Source organism: Pelodiscus sinensis, chromosome 24, assembly GCF_049634645.1.
Source record: "Pelodiscus sinensis isolate JC-2024 chromosome 24, ASM4963464v1, whole genome shotgun sequence".
Lineage (NCBI taxonomy): Eukaryota > Metazoa > Chordata > Testudines > Trionychidae > Pelodiscus > Pelodiscus sinensis.
The window spans coordinates 18,037,232-18,053,951 of NC_134734.1; the positions used below are offsets into that span (position 1 = coordinate 18,037,232).

The 16,720-nt window shown below is 54.2% G+C and overlaps 1 protein-coding gene across 1 annotated transcript in view; it reads left to right on the plus strand.

Annotated features, from left to right (window-relative positions):
• The first annotated feature begins 117 nt into the window (after positions 1-117).
• INSRR (insulin receptor related receptor) overlaps positions 118-16,720 on the plus strand; it is a 60,810-nt gene continuing 44,207 nt past the window's right edge. Inside the window, exons 1-2 of the mRNA XM_075908289.1 lie at positions 118-3,206; positions 15,974-16,525. Of these exons, the coding sequence (XP_075764404.1) occupies positions 3,092-3,206; positions 15,974-16,525 (667 nt within the window). The 5' untranslated portion in view covers positions 118-3,091. The remainder of the gene's footprint in view (positions 3,207-15,973; positions 16,526-16,720) is intronic.

Below are 16,720 nucleotides of genomic sequence, written 5' to 3' on the forward strand. Positions count from 1 at the left end.
GGGCGGGGTTGCTCCCAAGACGAGGCAGGTCCAGGGACCCCCTGCCTGGCCTGAGCCCCCCCCCAGGCAGGGGCTGCCTCTCCACGGCTGGGCCTCAAATCTTCCCAGCAGAACCGGCTCTGACCGCTGGGTGGTGCCAAAACCCAGTTCATGGTGCTTGGTGTCTCCATGACTAGATCTCCCAGGCAGGTTGCTACCTGGGCTGGGTGGTTTCTGCACGGAGCTGTTCTAGTGTGCTGGCAGGTTCATGGCATGCCTGTCCCGCTAAGGGTAGGAAGGACTAGTGGTCAGATGGCACCAGGGCCGGGCATGGCCCTTAAAGGGACGGAACACCGAACAGCTGTTCCTGGCCACGGATCCCGACACCCCGCAGGCAGGTGCAGTCTATCCTTTCAGGTCAAGGTCCAAATGTCTTGCTCCAGAGCCAGACTCCCAAGAAACATTTTTCACCCCCCAATGGAAACAGGGATGGAGACAGGAGGTGGCCCGGATTTGGCCCACGGGGACAGTCCCTCCCGTTAGGAAACAGAAAAGGCAGCTGATGCTGGGGAGCAGCAAACTGGTGTGTGGGGGCATCTGCGGAAGATGCGGGGCTGCAGATCCAGACAGTAGCTGCTCCCGTAGCGGCTGGTGATGGGAACAGCCACCTGGTCCGGTCCCTGTTCAGACCGGATGCTCCCTCGTTAAATTCCTCCCTCTATTCATCTTGTGCGGAAAATTCGCAGCCTTCCGCAGGGCCGGAATCCAGGGGTGCTCTCGGGTGGGAGCAAGGTAACAGGTGGAAACAACAGCCGGCCTGGGAGCTGGCCTTTCCCCCTGGAGAAGCAGCGGCTCAGCATAGCAGTGGTTTGTTTCCTTAAGCTAAAAACCAGAGTCCTTAATTGTGCTGATCCAATGGGCCCCGTCTGCCACGAAACATAAGGACTGGGTCAGACCAAAGGTCCATCTAGCCCAGTGTCCTGCCTTCCACCAGTGACTAATGCCTGATGCCCCAGAGGGAATGAACAGAGCCGGGAATCATCAAGTGATCCCTCCCGTCGCCCATTCCCAGCCTCTGACGAACAGGCTCGGATACCATCCCTACCCATCCTGGCTAATAGCCATTGATGGACCTACCCTCGCTCTTTTTTGAACCCCGTTAAAGTCCCGGCCTTCCCAACATCCTCTGGCAAGGAGTTCCACAGGTTGCCTGTGCGCTGCGTGAAGAAAAACTTCCTTTTGTTTGTTTTAAACCTGCTCCCTATTAATTTCATTGGGTGACCCCCTAGTTCTCGTGCTATGGGAACAAGTAAATCACTTTTCTTTGTTCCCTTTCTCTACACCAGTCATGGTTTTATAGACCTGTCATAACCCCACACCCTTGTCTCCTCTTCCCTAAGGTGAAAAGTCCCAGTCTTTTTCATGTCTCTTCATATGGCAGCCATTCCAAAACTCTCCGCATTTTTGTTGCCCTTGGGTAACATCATTTTGCTGCTGGGTATTTACGGCCCGCAGGCTAAAAATTCCTTTAACAAGAGAGGTCAAAGCTTTGTCTAAGGGAGGAAGCTCCCAGCTTGCTCCATCCTGAGCCCAGATGAGGCTGCAGGAGGACAAGTTTCACTGCTGGGCTTCATCCTGTGGAGGGGGGTGATCAGCCGGGTGCAGGGACTTTACCCTGTGCTGTATGTGCCACTGCAGACGTGTCCCGTCGGGCCAGGTTTTCTACCACGCCAGTGTTCCCTGTACGCTCAGCACTGGTGCGGCCACTCAGGAGACAATCCAAGGCTGCCCAGCTGATTAGCAGAGCGCCCACCTCTAGGTTTATGCTTCTCCTGGGGGTGCACATTGGTGCACTTGGCAAAAAAATGCACGTGGATGGAAAAGATTAGAGGAAACATTATAGCTATGCCGCTGCCCTTCCCTAACCCTGACAGTGGCTTGCAGGGCAACCTGGCCCTAGTCTGCCCTCTTACTGTGCCTCCACGCTGCCCCCCAGGAAGAAGGGGGGAGTCAGTGTTGCAGTGAAAAGGGCCCCTCCTTTCGGCCTCCTTGCTGGAGAAGAGGGGAGGCGGGAAGGAGCCGTTGCTGCTGATCTGCCTGCCGCTCGCTCGTGGGAAGAGAGGCCAATGCAGCTGGCTAGGGCAGGCGAAGATCTGGCCGTGTCAAGGGCCTGTTAGTGGTGCCCGAGCCGGTCGCTGGCTGTGTGGGAGATTTGACTCCCTGCTGCTCCCTCCTTCATCCGGGGTCGGTGAGAGAACGGGAATTCTCCGCAAGAAGTTTGAAACGAGAGGCAGAACTCCCCCCCAACTTGGCTTGCAAGTTTTTCCCTGAAATTTTGAGTCCATGAGCCTCTCTGCCTCCTGCCTGCCCATCCCTGTGGCATGGGAAACTGAGGCACGGAGCCTTGCCAAGGGTCGCAGAGTTGATCAGTGGCGGAGCTGCGGGGTGTGGCGAGCCCAGGCAGCCCCCCCCTCACAGCTAGCTGAAGTGTTTGGGGATCTCGCTTGCCTCGCCGAACTCTCTGACTCCTTATTTCCCAAACAACCTCCCCCCCTCCCGCCCAACCCCATCTGGGTTCAGTTGTCAGGCTAAATATTGTGGATGTAGCAATCGAAAACAAAAGTGGACCGGAGCCCAGCCTGTTCCGGGCCCCGCAGCCGGGGCAGCAGTGGAAGGAGGAGTCTGGGCTCCTAAGTGAAGGTGGGTTCGCTTTGGCCCTGCCCCCTGGCTGGCACCTGGCCACGCTCGGGGAGGGCCGCAGGCAGCTCCGCCCGCCCTTCGGTGCCCAGGTGCGCTGCTCAGCTCGCTCAGCCCCATGCACGGAGGATGCAAATCAGCGAGCGCAGCAGCTGGGAGCTTTCTCCGTGAAACCCGGAGGGAGGTGGATCGAGGCCAGTGGCGGTGGAGGCCACGGACCGGCGCTGTCACTGCCCGTCCCCTGGAATGAAGGGGGAGGCACTGGGGTCCCTCTGTTCCCAAGCTCCCCGGCCGGCGTGGCGCCTGCTTCCTGCCTTATAAGAGGAGCTGCCGGAGGCGGGGGCGTGGGGGGCGCCTTCTGCCTCGCTTTGGAAAGCGAGCGGGGGGCAGGTGGGGGCGTTTCAGTCCATGGACCATGGGGGCGAAGAAGGACACAGTGACATCGGTATCCCTCTGCTCCCTGCTGCTCAGGATCACGTTGCTGGGGCTCAGCCGCCTGCCACCCGTGCCCGCGCTGGCCACTCCTGGAAGTAAGTTTCCCCCGCCTGGCCTTGGACGTCCTCTCCCGGGTCGCTGAGACAGGCTGGCTGGGGCGGCCTGGCCTCAGCGGCGTCTCTCCCGGCTAAGGCAGCGGGCTGGGGCTGCGGCGGCGGTGGGGGCTAGCGAATGGAGAACGTGGGCAAGAGATTGCAGCTTCTGTTGCTCAGTCTGCACCTAACCTGCTTCATCACCGTGGGCAAGTCACAGGAGTACGGCCAGTGGCCCAGCTAGCCACTAGCTTGTCTCTGACACTGCCCAGTGACTTCAGAGGGAGCGCACAGAACAGGGCAATTAGCCGTGGGCGGTGTAGGGACACCCCAAGCATGGGGCTTTGTCCTGGACCAGCATGGCTAATATCCATTGATGGGCTTGCCCCCCGGGAGCGCATCTAATTCCTTTCAGAACCTACTTCTGCCCCAGTATCCCCTGGCAGGGAGTTCCACAGGTTGTGGGTGGTGGGCAAAGGGGTACTCCTGTTTGGTTTAAACCTGCTGCCTAGTGATGTCATGGGGGTGACCCTTCGTTTTTGTGTCGGGGGAAGGGGCTCCTCTGTGTCTGTTTCCCCTCTCCCCTGTGCCTTGTGAGATTGTAAGCTTGCCTGGCGGAGCTTGCTATGTGACCATGTAGCTTCCAGCACCGCGGGGCTCAAATTCTAGGTGTGATTGTCATACAAATAGCACAATAATAATAAGACCCAGGAAAGCATTGTGTATGTGTGTGGGGGCACTGCCAGCTCGTCATGCCCACCCTTGACTGGGCGTGATTTACGTTGTCCCAGAACTCGCTGCCCCTGTCTTTGGAAGCAGCTTGTGCTGCGCACAGGAGGCGTCAGGATACCAGGGTAGATGGAACCCCTGCTCTGAAATGGTCTGGTAGTTTCGAGGGCCTTTGTGGCTAAACATGCTGGACTGGCACCATCAATAAATGCTGATCCCTCAATTTTTTTCAGCGTAAGGATGGAGTAAACTGTCCCTGAGCAAGGGGTCACTTGACTTCAAATCACGGTGACCGTTTCTGGAGCAAAACGGCACCAGCAAGCGCTGGTGGGGGGCGGGGTAGCGGCCTATTTGTTTTTTTTAATGGACTTTTGATGGGCGACGAGGAGCTGATCCTGGGGGTGGGGAAAGCAGGCGTTCAGGCAATAAATAATTCAGGTTTGCAGGGAGTCGTGGAAAGAGACGAGAAAGTGGAAAATTGTAGCGAAGAGGAGGCGGGAGGCAGGAAAACAAAGACTTCAGTGCGGCAGTGGCCAAAGGCAATAGTTTTGACCCCTGCTCTTCATACTAAAGCCCAAAGCAACAAAGTGAGGCAGGAAAAATCCCCAAAGGTCCCATGGACATAGGGGGAGTAAGAGGAGGGTACGGGACTGGAAAGGGATGACAATGCAGTCTGGGAAAAGACCTCTGAGCTCAGCTAGAGTGTGGCTTACAGGCCGAGTCTGGGGAATGGGAACAGCTGGCTTCTTATGCTGCCTTCCCTGCTCAGTGCCTCAGTTTACCCATTTGTCTAATGGGAGCAAATGATCATAAGGAAAGACCCATCTCACAGCCGGGGAGGTTGAACCAACAACCAATGCGGGTGAAGAGCCTGAAAGGGAGAGGGGTGGAGCCGGGGCATTAAAATGGATGAGGGTAGGAGGAATAGCCCAGGGAAGATGCAGCCGTGGAGGTTTGGAGACCCCAGAGCAGGGTTGGAGCAGGGTTTGGGAATTTCAGGGGAACACAAGCTGCCAGGTCCTGCGTGCTGGGGACCAGAGAAAGTGGCTTTTGTGGTTGAAGCTTTTTATCACCTACACATGTATGGGGAGCCAGCGCCTGGGAACAGAGCCCTGTGGGTGCGTCTCTGGGGAAGTTGCTGGTGCCCCCCAAGGGGGAACGCCCCTGCCCTTGCGACCTGGATTCTTCCCACTCCAGCCCCTTGGGAAGGCTGCTGCATTCAGAGTGCCTCTTCCCAGGGCCGCTGCCCCCTTGGTGTGGGGTAGGGGGAGTGAGGAGGGCCCTTAGCACCCTGCAGGATCGGGGCCTTAGAGCTGAGCAAACCAGGAGCGACACTGTTCCTACTGCCTGTGATTGGTGGCGGGGGGTGGCGAGGGCAGACACTGCTGCCCACACTCGGGAAAGGGGCATCTGGCTTCCCCGGATGGCTGAATGGAGGGGTGTTGGAATTTTTGCCATTCCCATCAAGGGAGCCAGGATCTCACGCCTGGGGCTGGACACACTCGGAGCAACTGGCTGGTGCCAGTGTGAACAGACCTGCTGTGGTGCCGTAGACAGGGCAAGAGGCTGAGTGGAGTCGCGCCTGATTTAGGTCCGTGTAAACAGGAGAGTTGGAGCCCGTTGGGCCAAATGGAGTAGCCAGTGGAGCAGTACACTCTAAATAGTCCGGACAAAGGAAGGATTGTATTGGGGGAGGGGGAAAAAATGAAGGTCTGTATCAACCCCTCTTTAGGGCCAAGCTGGATCCTTTCCTCTGGAGTTTTGCTTCGGGTTCTGGCTCTAATTTCCATGAGCAGTTTTGCAGCAATGTTGTAGGTTCCTTGGGGAGCAAGCGGGATGACCCTGGAACATTTCTGGGTCCTTCTATTAATATGAAGCGGCGAGGAGTCCTGTGGCACCTTATAGACTAAGGGTACGTCTACACTAGCCCCCTAGATCGATCTAGGGAGGCTAACGGGGGCGACCGGAATTGCAAATCCAGCCCGGGATTTAAATATCCCGCGCTTGATTTGCATGTTCCCAGCTGGTTGCCATTTTAGAAATTGACTAACCCGAAGTAACTGCCCGCGTCTACACGTGGCAGTGAAACGGGCTTCCGATTTAAAGCCCCTAATTTGAATTAGGTGGTAAACCTCATTGCAGGAGGAATACCAGCTAATTCGATTTAGCGCTTTAAATCGGAAGCCCGTTTCACTGCCGCGTGTAGACGCGGGCAGTTACTTCGGGCTAGTCAATTTCTAAAATGGCGACCGGCCGGGAACATGCAAATCAAGTGCGGGATATTTAAATCCCGGGCTTGATTTGCAATTCCGGTCGCCCTCGTTAGCCTCCCTAGATCGATCTAGGGGGCTAGTATAGACGTATCCTAACAGAAGTGTTGGAGCATAAGCTTTCGTGGGCAAAGACCCACTTCGTCAGATGCAGAGTGGGCTGCCCATGAAAGCTTATGCTCCTACACTTCTGTTAGTCTCTAAGGTGCCACAGGACTCCTCGCCGCTTTTGCAGATTCAGACGAACACGGCGACCCCTCTGATAGGGTATGTCTACACTAGAAAGTTAGTTCGAACTAACGGACGTTAGTTCGAACTAACTTTCCTATGCGCTACACTAGCGCTCCGCTAGTTCGAATTTGAATCGAACTAGCGGAGCGCTTAGTTCGAACTAGGTAAACCTCATTTTACGAGGACTAACGCCTAGTTCGAACTAGCTAGTTCGAACTAAGGGCTGTGTAGCCCTTTAGTTCGAACTAGTGGGAGGCTAGCCCTCCCCAGGTTTCCCTGGTGGCCACTCTGGCCAACACCAGGGAAACTCTATGCCCCCCTCCCGGCCCCGGACCCCTTAAAGGGGCACGGGCTGGCTACGGTGCCCGTGCCAGGTGCAAGCCTGCCAGCACCCAGCTAGCAGACCCTGCACCTGGCACGGCACAGAGCCACCCACCCGATGCCCCCCAGCCCACCCCCTCTTGCCGGGACCAGGCTGGCGGCTCCCGGGAGCTTGCCCTGGACCGCAAGAGGCGGGCACCTTCCTGGGCTAGTGCGGACATCGTGGACCTTGTCCACGATCTCCGCACTAGGCACAGGAAAGTGGCCGTCTATGGCAGGAGAGCTGCCAGCCTGGCCACCCAGGACCAGGTGTGCATGAAAATCAAGGGGGTCCACTGAGACCCCCGACACTGAGCCCTGAGCTTACAATGGCCGTCCTGGGTCAGACCAAAGGTCCATCTAGCCCAGTAGCCTGTCTGCCCACAGCGGCCAACCCTAGGGACCCTGGAGGGGATGGACCGAAGACAATGACCAAGCCATTTGTCTCGTGCCATCCCTCTCCAGCCTTCCACAAACTTTGGGCAGGGACACCACTCCTACCCTCTGGCTAATAGGACTCCATGGACCCAACCTCCATGACTTGATCTCACTTCCCTTTAAACTCTGTTCTAGTTGTAGCCTTCACAGCCTCCTGCAGCAAGGAGTTCCACAGGTTAACTATTTGCTTTGTCAAGAAGAACAACTTTCTCTTACTAGTTTCAAGCCTGCTACCCATTCCTTTCCTTTGGTGTCCTCTAGTCCTTCTTTATGGGATCTCAGGAAGAACTTTTCTGAATGCACCCTCTCCACCCAACCCCTGCTTTTACAGACCTCTATCCTGTCCCCCCTCCGTCTCCTCTTTTCTAAGCTGAACAGTCCCAGTCTCTGTAGCCTCTCTTCATCTGGGACCTGTTCCCAACCCCTGATCATGTTAGTTGCCCTCCCCTCTCCCAGCCTTTCTCTTCCCCTCTCCCACCTCCTTTTCCCAGTCTCCCCCAGTTTTTTTCAATAAAGACAGAGTCAATGTTGGAAGAAACGTTATCTTTATTTTGTACATCAAGAAGAAGGGGGGCTAGGGAAGGGCGAGTGGAAGGAGGTGAGGGAGGAATGGGGTACGAGCCCCCGATGGGGAGGACTGGGCTGGCTCTGCGGGCTTCTGGGGGTGGAAGCTCTCCTGCAGCCCCCCAATTACTCCCTCTCCCCAGATGGCAGCCTGCGGCAAGTGCAGCCGGGCTGATGGCCGAGTGGTGTGATGTGCCCAGTGTGGGCACTCAGGGCACTCCAAGCCAGAACTTCTTTGCAAGCGGGGCACCCCTTAGAACTGTGTGTCCGGGGTGGGGGTCGGGACCCTTTAAGCGCAGCCCTCGGCTAGCCTGAGACAGCATCTCCATGCTCTAAGTCCTCCTTTTATGCCCTGCCGGCACTGCTTCCGGCCATCATTAAGCCCTGTTCAGAGTCCACTCAATGTGGACTTACTAGTTCGAACTAGCAAAACGCTAGTTCGAACTAGTTTTTAGTTCTAGATGCGTTAGTTCGAACTAGCTTAGTTCGAATTAACTAATTCGAACTAAGTTAGTTCGAACTAGCGCTGTAGTGTAGACGTACCCCCATCTATTAATGTGATTCCCTGGCTTGGCCAGGAGTTCCTGGCACAGAAATACAATTTGTTGCTGCATTGCTGTTGCCTGGCCCTCGTTTACAGTGTATCACGAATCCCTGGCACTTGTAACCGTCAGGGAAAATCGCCTGCTGCCTGGCACGTGTTGTCTGGTTTATAGTCCGGGAATGAAAGGCCCTGAAGCCCCTCTATTTTCAAACAAGAGAGACCCCAAACTAGCGCCCAGTTTCTCCTTGCAAAGCTGCATGGACTGTGCGGGGGGAGAGGGGGGTGAAACTCAAAGTGTCAATTCAAAGAATAAAGAAAACCTCATCAAAATACAGGTGACCCCTGCATTTACGACCTAATTGGTTCCTGGAGAACCATTGTAAGTCATAAGTCGAACCCTTATTTCCCATAGGTGCAGTGTTATAAATGGAGGTTCTATTCCTGGAAATCCATTTCATACCCTAAAAACACCAAAACTGATGACAGAAATGGAGGAAAACTAAACTACATAGTTCAAATAATGCACAAAAATAATTAAAAAGTGGAGACCGATGTGCAGAGGTCAAGCGCTGCACTGGTGAGTCGGACTGGCCTTGTGGGTTTCTCGTTTTGGGATGATGTGTGGAGTCTGCATGATCCGCCGTCGTAAATACGAGCTGAGGGCGTAAACGAGGGGGTTTTAGGAGCTATCTTGCACGAAAAAGAATGGTTGTAAATGCAGGGAGTTGTAAGTCGGGCGGTTGTAAGTTGGGGGTCGCCTGGCTGGCCTGCAGGGCGGGGCGGTGGGAAGACGCCAGCGCCCCCGCCAGTGTGGCAGGAGGCAAGGTGGTTCATGAACGACCATGGGAATCACTGTGCTGCAGCTGACAAGCGTGCTTGCTGCAAACCGAGCGGAGCGGTGGTAAAATGACTGGCGGTGACACGTGCCACCGGCGAGGCCAGCTGATGTCGGCTGGCGGCTTGCCCAAAATGCCGGGCAGAAAGAGCCAGGCGCTGCAAAATGGAACAAAGGTGAACAGAAACGTGAGCCCCGGCCGTTGTGCTCCGTTGCTTCCCCCCTGGGTTGGTATTTCCTCCTGTGCAAACTAACGGCGCTCGTGCAGCCAGACCAGCTGGGCGCCCGGGGTCAGCGCCCCCCCCGGCGTAGTGCGCCACGGCCCCATTGTGGAGGAGCAGGCCTGGGAGGTTCGTGCACAGGTGTGAATGATCTCACAGCCTACAAGGCAGGGGAGAAACCAATGGCCATAGCCAGGAGCTTGCGAGAAACCAAGCCCTTGCGCCGTGGCGAGGTTGCTAATTCCCTGAGCCTCCTCTCCCCGGGTCGGCTCCCTGCGGTGGCGCCTTCCCCCTGGAAGCGTGCTCCTGGCAGGTGGTGTGTTTAGGGTTGAACCGAAGTTCAGCTGTGTTTGATTTGGGGTGTTTACAGTAAATGTCGTGCTAGGAAACAGGCTGCCTTAAAAACTGTGCGCTGGGTCGTCACTCGGCGTCAGGTTTCAGTCGGGCGGGATGGAGCGGATCCTGGCGCAAGAGTGTTCCTCGTGCACAACAGGAAGGGGCCGGTTGGCCATGGGGACCGTGTAGCCCTTCATGCCGTGTTCTCTCCTGGCTGCCCCCCCAGATGAGGCACCTGCCCCATGGCTTGGGAGCGTTGCATGCTGGGTGGTGTTGTTTCCATATGCCCCAGAGACTCTGCCCAGCGGAGGACCAGAGCTGGGAGGGTCTGGACCGAGCCGCAGAATAGGACGACGTGGGGTGTGTGGCGTGTGCTTCCCCTGCCTCTAATGTCAGGCCCTGGATGAATTTCCCGGCTAGCAGCCAGACATGCTGAGGGCAGTGGCATAGCCAGAAGGTGGGTGGGCAAGAATGAGGGGTGGGGAGAACCGGACAGGAGGGATCGGGGGCTTAGCCCTGGTCCCGTTCCCTGGCTGACATGCCGGCTGGAGCCAGGTAAGCCCCCCCGTGCTTCCCTCTCACTCCCCATCTGGCTGGGGTTGGGTCTGGGTGCAAAGGAGGCGGGCCACGGCCCACTCAGACCCCGCCCCTGTGGTTCCGCCCTGGCTTAGGGACCAGCCTGTCGTGAGCAAGAGAGGGCTCAGGTGATTTTTTCCAACAAAGGAACATGTAGGGAAGACTCCAGTACTACGGCCGGGTGGGGCTTTGGGGGCCTCCCAGGCTGGTGTCTACAGCCTTCTCAGCCAGGGGCGGAGGGCAGGGAGCCGCCACGCCCGGCAGACCACAACATGAGAACTGGTGCCCTCTGCTCGTGGCACGCAGGCTACGTCCAGACTGGCATGATTTTCCGCAAATGCTTTTAACGGAAAAGTTTTCCGTTAAAAGCATTTGTGGAAAAGAACGTCTAGATTGGCACGGACGCTTTTCCGCAAAAGCACTTTTTGTGGAAAAGCGTCCGTGCCAATCTAGACGCGCTTTTGTGCAAAAAAGCCCCGATCGCCATTTTAGCCATCAGGGCTTTTTTGCACTGTGCTGTCTACACTGGCCCTCTTGCGCAAATGATTTGTGCAAGAGGGCTTTTGCCCGAACGGGAGCAGCATAGCATTTCCACAAGAAGCACTGATTTCTTACAGTAGGAAGTCAGTGTTCTTGTGGAAATTCAAGCGGCCAGTGTAGACAGCTGGCAAGTTTTTCCGCAAAAGCAGCTGATTTTGCGGAAAAACTTGCCAGTCTAGACACAGCCCTAGTGTTCTCAGCCCTCTCTTGTTGCCTCCGAGCAGACAGGGCCTTGGTGCTGATGGTTCTGAAAGCCTGAGTGGGAAAGGCCGGGGCAGAGTAAAGGCCACAGGGAAATTGTCTGGAACGGCTCGTGTGGGCCGGCTCCCTGGTGAGCGCCATTTGGGACAAAATGCACTTCTGGCTGGTTATGTTTGCAGCTGTTAACCTCTTATGAAATCTTTGTAACGTTCCTCATTCTCACAGTTCCTGAATGTCTCACAGTGTTACCCCGAGCTTACCACATTTGAATGATACATAATGTGAATGGTTAAACTATAAATAAATCATTTGCATGACACCGTTAGCAGACTTGCAAAACCTGTTCCTAAAAAGCCCAGCCAGTTTCCCGTCGTATTCTGCCTTGTCCGTGTTTTGCATAAAAGAGCCCGTTGATTTAATAGCGGTGCTGAGGGGGGGGCAGTGCTTAAAGTTAATTTCAATGTGATTTTTAACGGATCTGGGTTTGTTTTTTTAAAGTCACAAGCACAGAGCATGGTGCAGGACCAACTATTCAGCGCAGTACAGTAAGATATTGAGGCTCCAACTGAGACGGCAGTCCTGCTGCGCTCGGTGCTGTACATAGCAAGAGACAGCCCCTGCCCTGAAAGCTCAGAATCGTGCAGGGGGAATGGTGGTAGAACTGGGACTTGGGTTGAGGACTGCGTGATGGCTCACTCGTGATTTTAGCCCTATATACATCTTCACTCTGATGAATCTTGGGACATTGAGGCCGAGGCCCACAACGCAAGTGTGGTTGCATATACAGGCAGTCCCCACGTTACATGGATCCGACTTACATCGGATCCCTACTTACAAACGGGGTGAGGCAACCCCGCACTAGCTGCTTCCCCCCAGCAGACCGGGGAGAAGCGAAGCTAGCGCCCCCCTCAGCAGACCAGGGAGACGCAGAGCGGCTTTTCTCAGCAGACACCTCAGCTTGAGAATAAAGGACTGAGGGAAGTGAGGTGTGGGAGAATAAAACTGAGCTCTGGAGAAATGTTTGGCTAGAGTTTCCCCTACGATATGTACCAGTTCCGACTTACATACAAATTCAACTTAAGAACAAACCTACAGTCCCTATCTTGTACGTAACCCAGGGACTGCCTGTATATGCAAATAGCTTCTTCCACACTGATGGGCATGAATACAACGATTAAACCTTAAGCTGTGGCGCTGGACCCAAACGTGGCCAGTGTGAGCTGGTCCGCACCTCTAAGGCTTTGCCCACAAGGCTAAGCACTTCCCACAATGCCCCACCGACACCCTGCACCCGTCTGTTCCAGCCAGCCCGTCCGCTTGCGTCTTTCAGTGCTCACCCTGCCTGGGAGACGCCTTGCTGTTGTGGAGCGTGTTCCCAATGGAGGCCAAGGATCTCACTCACAGGCCACATGTTGAGCCCCGTGTAAACCCAAACTGCACTGTGGGCCACAAACAAAGGGGACGTGTGTTGAGTAGCCGTGGTGTAGACGGTGCTGGGTCCTGCCGTGAGGGCAGGGGACTGGACTCAGTGACCTCTCGAGGTCCCTTCCAGTTCTAGTGTTCTAGGAAATGTATCTATAAAACAATAGGGCAGCAACTCAGAAATACCTGTGTCAAACAGAAAGTCCACGTCCTCTGGGCGTTGAGAACATGCTGTGTTTGTGTGTGTGTCCCGGTGTCTCTCACACACGCATATTTAGCAATGCTAGAAGAGGGGAGTTAATGAGAATAACCTCCCTGGAGGTTACATAACCCCTCAGTAAATATCAGCCCCGGGAGAGAGATTAGACGCGTGTGGGGATGAGAAAGTCAGATGCCAGGGAGCGAAGACGGTTGCTACCAGCCAGAGGAGCCTGCATGGTCGGAGCAGAATGCTAGCTAAAGCAAAGCGCTGCATTGTGAAAGGCAGGTCATCGGGGTGTGGGGACTAGGGAGCTGTAGCATCCCCAGACTCAAAGTGGTTTCTAACAGGATGTCCAGTTTGGTTCACAGGCTCTCAGCACGCCCACTATCCCCAATACTCCAGCGCTTGACAGATCAGGTAGTTTGTATGTGGGGTGGAACCAACTGAAATGTTTCCATCCAATATTTTTCCTGCTGAAAAAAATCTCAGATTTTCTAAGGGGGGGTCAAAACTGACTTTGTTTCCACGGGAAAATGTCATCTTTTTTTTTTTTAATGCCAGTTTTGCTACTTCCATGGGAGACCTTGAAACACAAGAAAAGGGAAAAATTTTTCATGGGGTTTAGATTCAAGTGGCTTCGTTTTTACTTCCAAAGCTGGAATGCAAGGGCCCGTTCATTTGAACACGACTCACATTCAGATTGGGATTAAATTGAAATGAAAAAGTTGTGCTTCAAAATTTTCCGAAGAGGGGAAATTCATTTTCATTCCAAAATTTTCCTAGGCTTGGGGGGAGAAATAAACCAAAACATGTTGTCACTCAGATCCAAACACGGTGTTTTGGTTCTGCCTATCGTATGGATAGAGCCCCCCCCATCACAAAATCCAGGTGGTCATTTCAAACCATTGCTGCCCACCTCCAAAATTCATAGGCCTGAGACTTTGGTGTGGCATATAACGATAATCTCACCACATTGCTTTTTATCACGAGATCTGACAGCATTTTACAATAAGGGTCTGTATCATTCTTTCCATTTGACAGGTGAGGAAACTGAGGCAGGGGGTGTGACTTATCTAAGACCACCCCGCATCAGAGCTGGGAGTAGAGTCCATGTTTCTGGTGGGCTAGATGAGGGCTCTAACCACTGATCCACACTGTCTTATATGTTACTACCACACTGTGCAGTTGTATTTTGTGCCCATCGGGGGGAAGGGGAGGGACAGAAATGAGGGGACTGGCTTATTGAGATATGCCAAGAACAGGCTTTGGGGGGGTTGGTCTTATGGTTAGCTAAGTTCAGCTCCTTCTCCTGCCACAGGGGCTATGTCTAGACTGGAAAGTTTTTCCGCAGAAGCAGCTGCTTTTGCGGAAAAACCTGCCAGCTGTCTACACTGGCCACTTGAATTTCCGCAAGAACACTGATGATCTCATGTAAGACATCAGTGCTTCTTGTGGAAATACTATGCTGCTCCCGTTCGGGCAAAAGGGCCAGTGTAGACAGCACAGATTTATTTTGTGCAAAAAAGCCCCGATCGTGAAAATGGCGATAGGGGCTTTTTGTGCAAAAGTGTGTCTAGATTGGCACGGACGCCTTTCCGCAAAAAGTGCTTTTGCGGAAAAGCGTCCGTGCCAATCTAGACGCTCTTTTCCGCAAATGCTTTTAATGGAAAACTTTTCCGTTAAAAGCATTTGCGGAAAATCATGCCAGTCTAGACGTAGCCAGGCTGTTTGGCTAACCGTTGGCAGATCACTTAATAGGGGCGTTCCTCCATTTGCAACTTAGAGATAATCAGGCTTCCTTGGCCTGTCTTGTATCGTTTCACTGTAAGCTCTCTGAGGACAGGCATGTCCCATATACAAAGTGCCTTGCATCATGTGGCTTTGCTTGGTGGATTGGAGCTGGGGCTGGATTGTCTCCATGCTACCGTGACACACAGGGGAGGGGGCTGGTGAGCATCTCTCTCATTGTTAAGGGGGTTTAGGCTCAGCTTGACTGGCAGCTGTTGAAATTGGCGGGAGCTCCCAATGCAGCTGGGCTTGCAGCAGGAACGCACAGAGGGCACATGTCTCTCCCTGGGAGCCTGTCCTGGCTGATCCAGCTGCCTCAGGCACAGAGACAGTTCCCTTGTGTGCCAAGGTGGCCCAGTCCCTTACTGCCTGCAGGCTGGTGTGCCTGAAGGAAGGCTATGAAGGGTCGCTGGGATTTTCCATCTGTAGTTCTGTGTCCTTCATGCCCTTATGTTTCTTTATGGGTGCTGCTCCCTAGCCGTACTACATCTTCCATGGCACACTGCGGCACCTAAGTCACAGCTGGAAACTGTGGTGTATCATGGGAGTTGCAGTCCTACCAGGGCGCAGTGACCCTTAGAGAGAATGGAAGCACAAGAGACCTAGAACTACATCTCCCATGCAGCACTGCAGCAGCTCAGCTGGCAGTAGTAGCTATCTTTGACTCAAGCTGCAATGAAACTCCCCTTGCACATTTTCCAATGGAAAATGCAGCTGAAATTCACTTTTTCACCCACAGAAAATGTCAACAAAACCCCATTTTCCGGGGGCGAGAAATACATTCTATTGTGAATTTTCCAGCCAGCCCTGCTGTTCTCAGGTACTTATCTGCTCCTTAGCACCCCAGTCTCTGGGTGCTTACCAATTTTAATTTCACAAGCCAATTACAGAGACAGAGGGTGCAGAACTGACCTTCATATGCCCTTTTGACACTGTTTCACTGGGCTTGAACAAAAATATTGACTGGATGGCCCATTATTAAACCAGCTGTCCCGTCCCTGCGTTTAAAACCTCATTGACATCAGAAGCTAAGTATGGGACACTTCTAGCTCACTCAATTAGCCTCATTAGCGCTGGTACTACAACTGATAGGTACTTTTTCTCTCTCTTTTTCTTTTTCTGTTATAAATACTAGGTTCCCTTTTTTTTCCCACTCAAGCTCCTCCTCCGAAGAAAGTTTTAGCCCACAATAGCTTACGAGTCTCTATATTTTTGTTAGTCTCGTAGGGGCCACCGGATCACATCTTGTTTTTAAAGCTGCAGACTGTCACGGTGACCCTGCTGAGACTTTTGACCAGTTTTAATATATTTTGCAGCAATGCTACTCTCCCCATGTTGCCTTGTCAAAGGTATTTAGGCACGTACCTCCCATTAGTTATAAGCGGAGTTAGGCAGCTACATCCCTTTGAGGGATGTAGGCAAGTGCCCCAAAAATCTAAGCCAACGCCCTAACCACTAGGCCATCCTTCCTCACTGATTCGGAGCGCTCATGCCTGGTATTTCCCTCTTCCAGTCTGCAGCAGCATGGACATCCGCAATGATGTCTCCCAGCTGCAGAAGCTGGAGAACTGCACTGTCATCGAGGGCAACCTGCAGATCCTCCTCATGTTCACCACCGCTGCCGAGGACTTCCGCGGCCTCAGCTTCCCCCGCCTTGTCATGGTCACGGAGTACCTGCTCCTCTTCCGGGTCTACGGGCTGCAGAGCCTGCGCGACCTCTTCCCCAACCTCGCCGTCATCCGTGGCACCAGCCTCTTCTTCAACTATGCCCTGGTCATCTTCGAGATGCCCCACCTCAGGGACGTCGGCCTGCACAGCCTGACCAATATCCTGCGGGGCTCGGTGCGCATCGAACGCAACCAGGAGCTCTGCCATATCTCCACCATCGACTGGGGGCTGCTGCTGCTCGACTCGGTGGAGAACAACTACATCGTGGGCAACAAGCTGGTGGAGGAGTGTGCCGACGTGTGCCCGGGCATCCTGGACGTGGAGAAGCCCTGTGTCCAGACCAGTGTCAATGGGCAGCTGGAGTACCGGTGTTGGACATCCAGCTTCTGCCAGAAAGGTTGGTGTCTGCCCTGCTCCAGTGCGTAGGGGTTAGTAAGCGAAGCAGCTCTGCTTTGGGATGGGGGCTCGGATGGGAGGCTGCGTGATGATGTAGATCAGGGGTGACCAGCTTGAGTGCTGCATGTAGCTTTTCAAAGAAAAAATCGCCACTCCTGAACTTGGGGCTCTGAAAGGGGCAGTGTCTGGTGCAGCC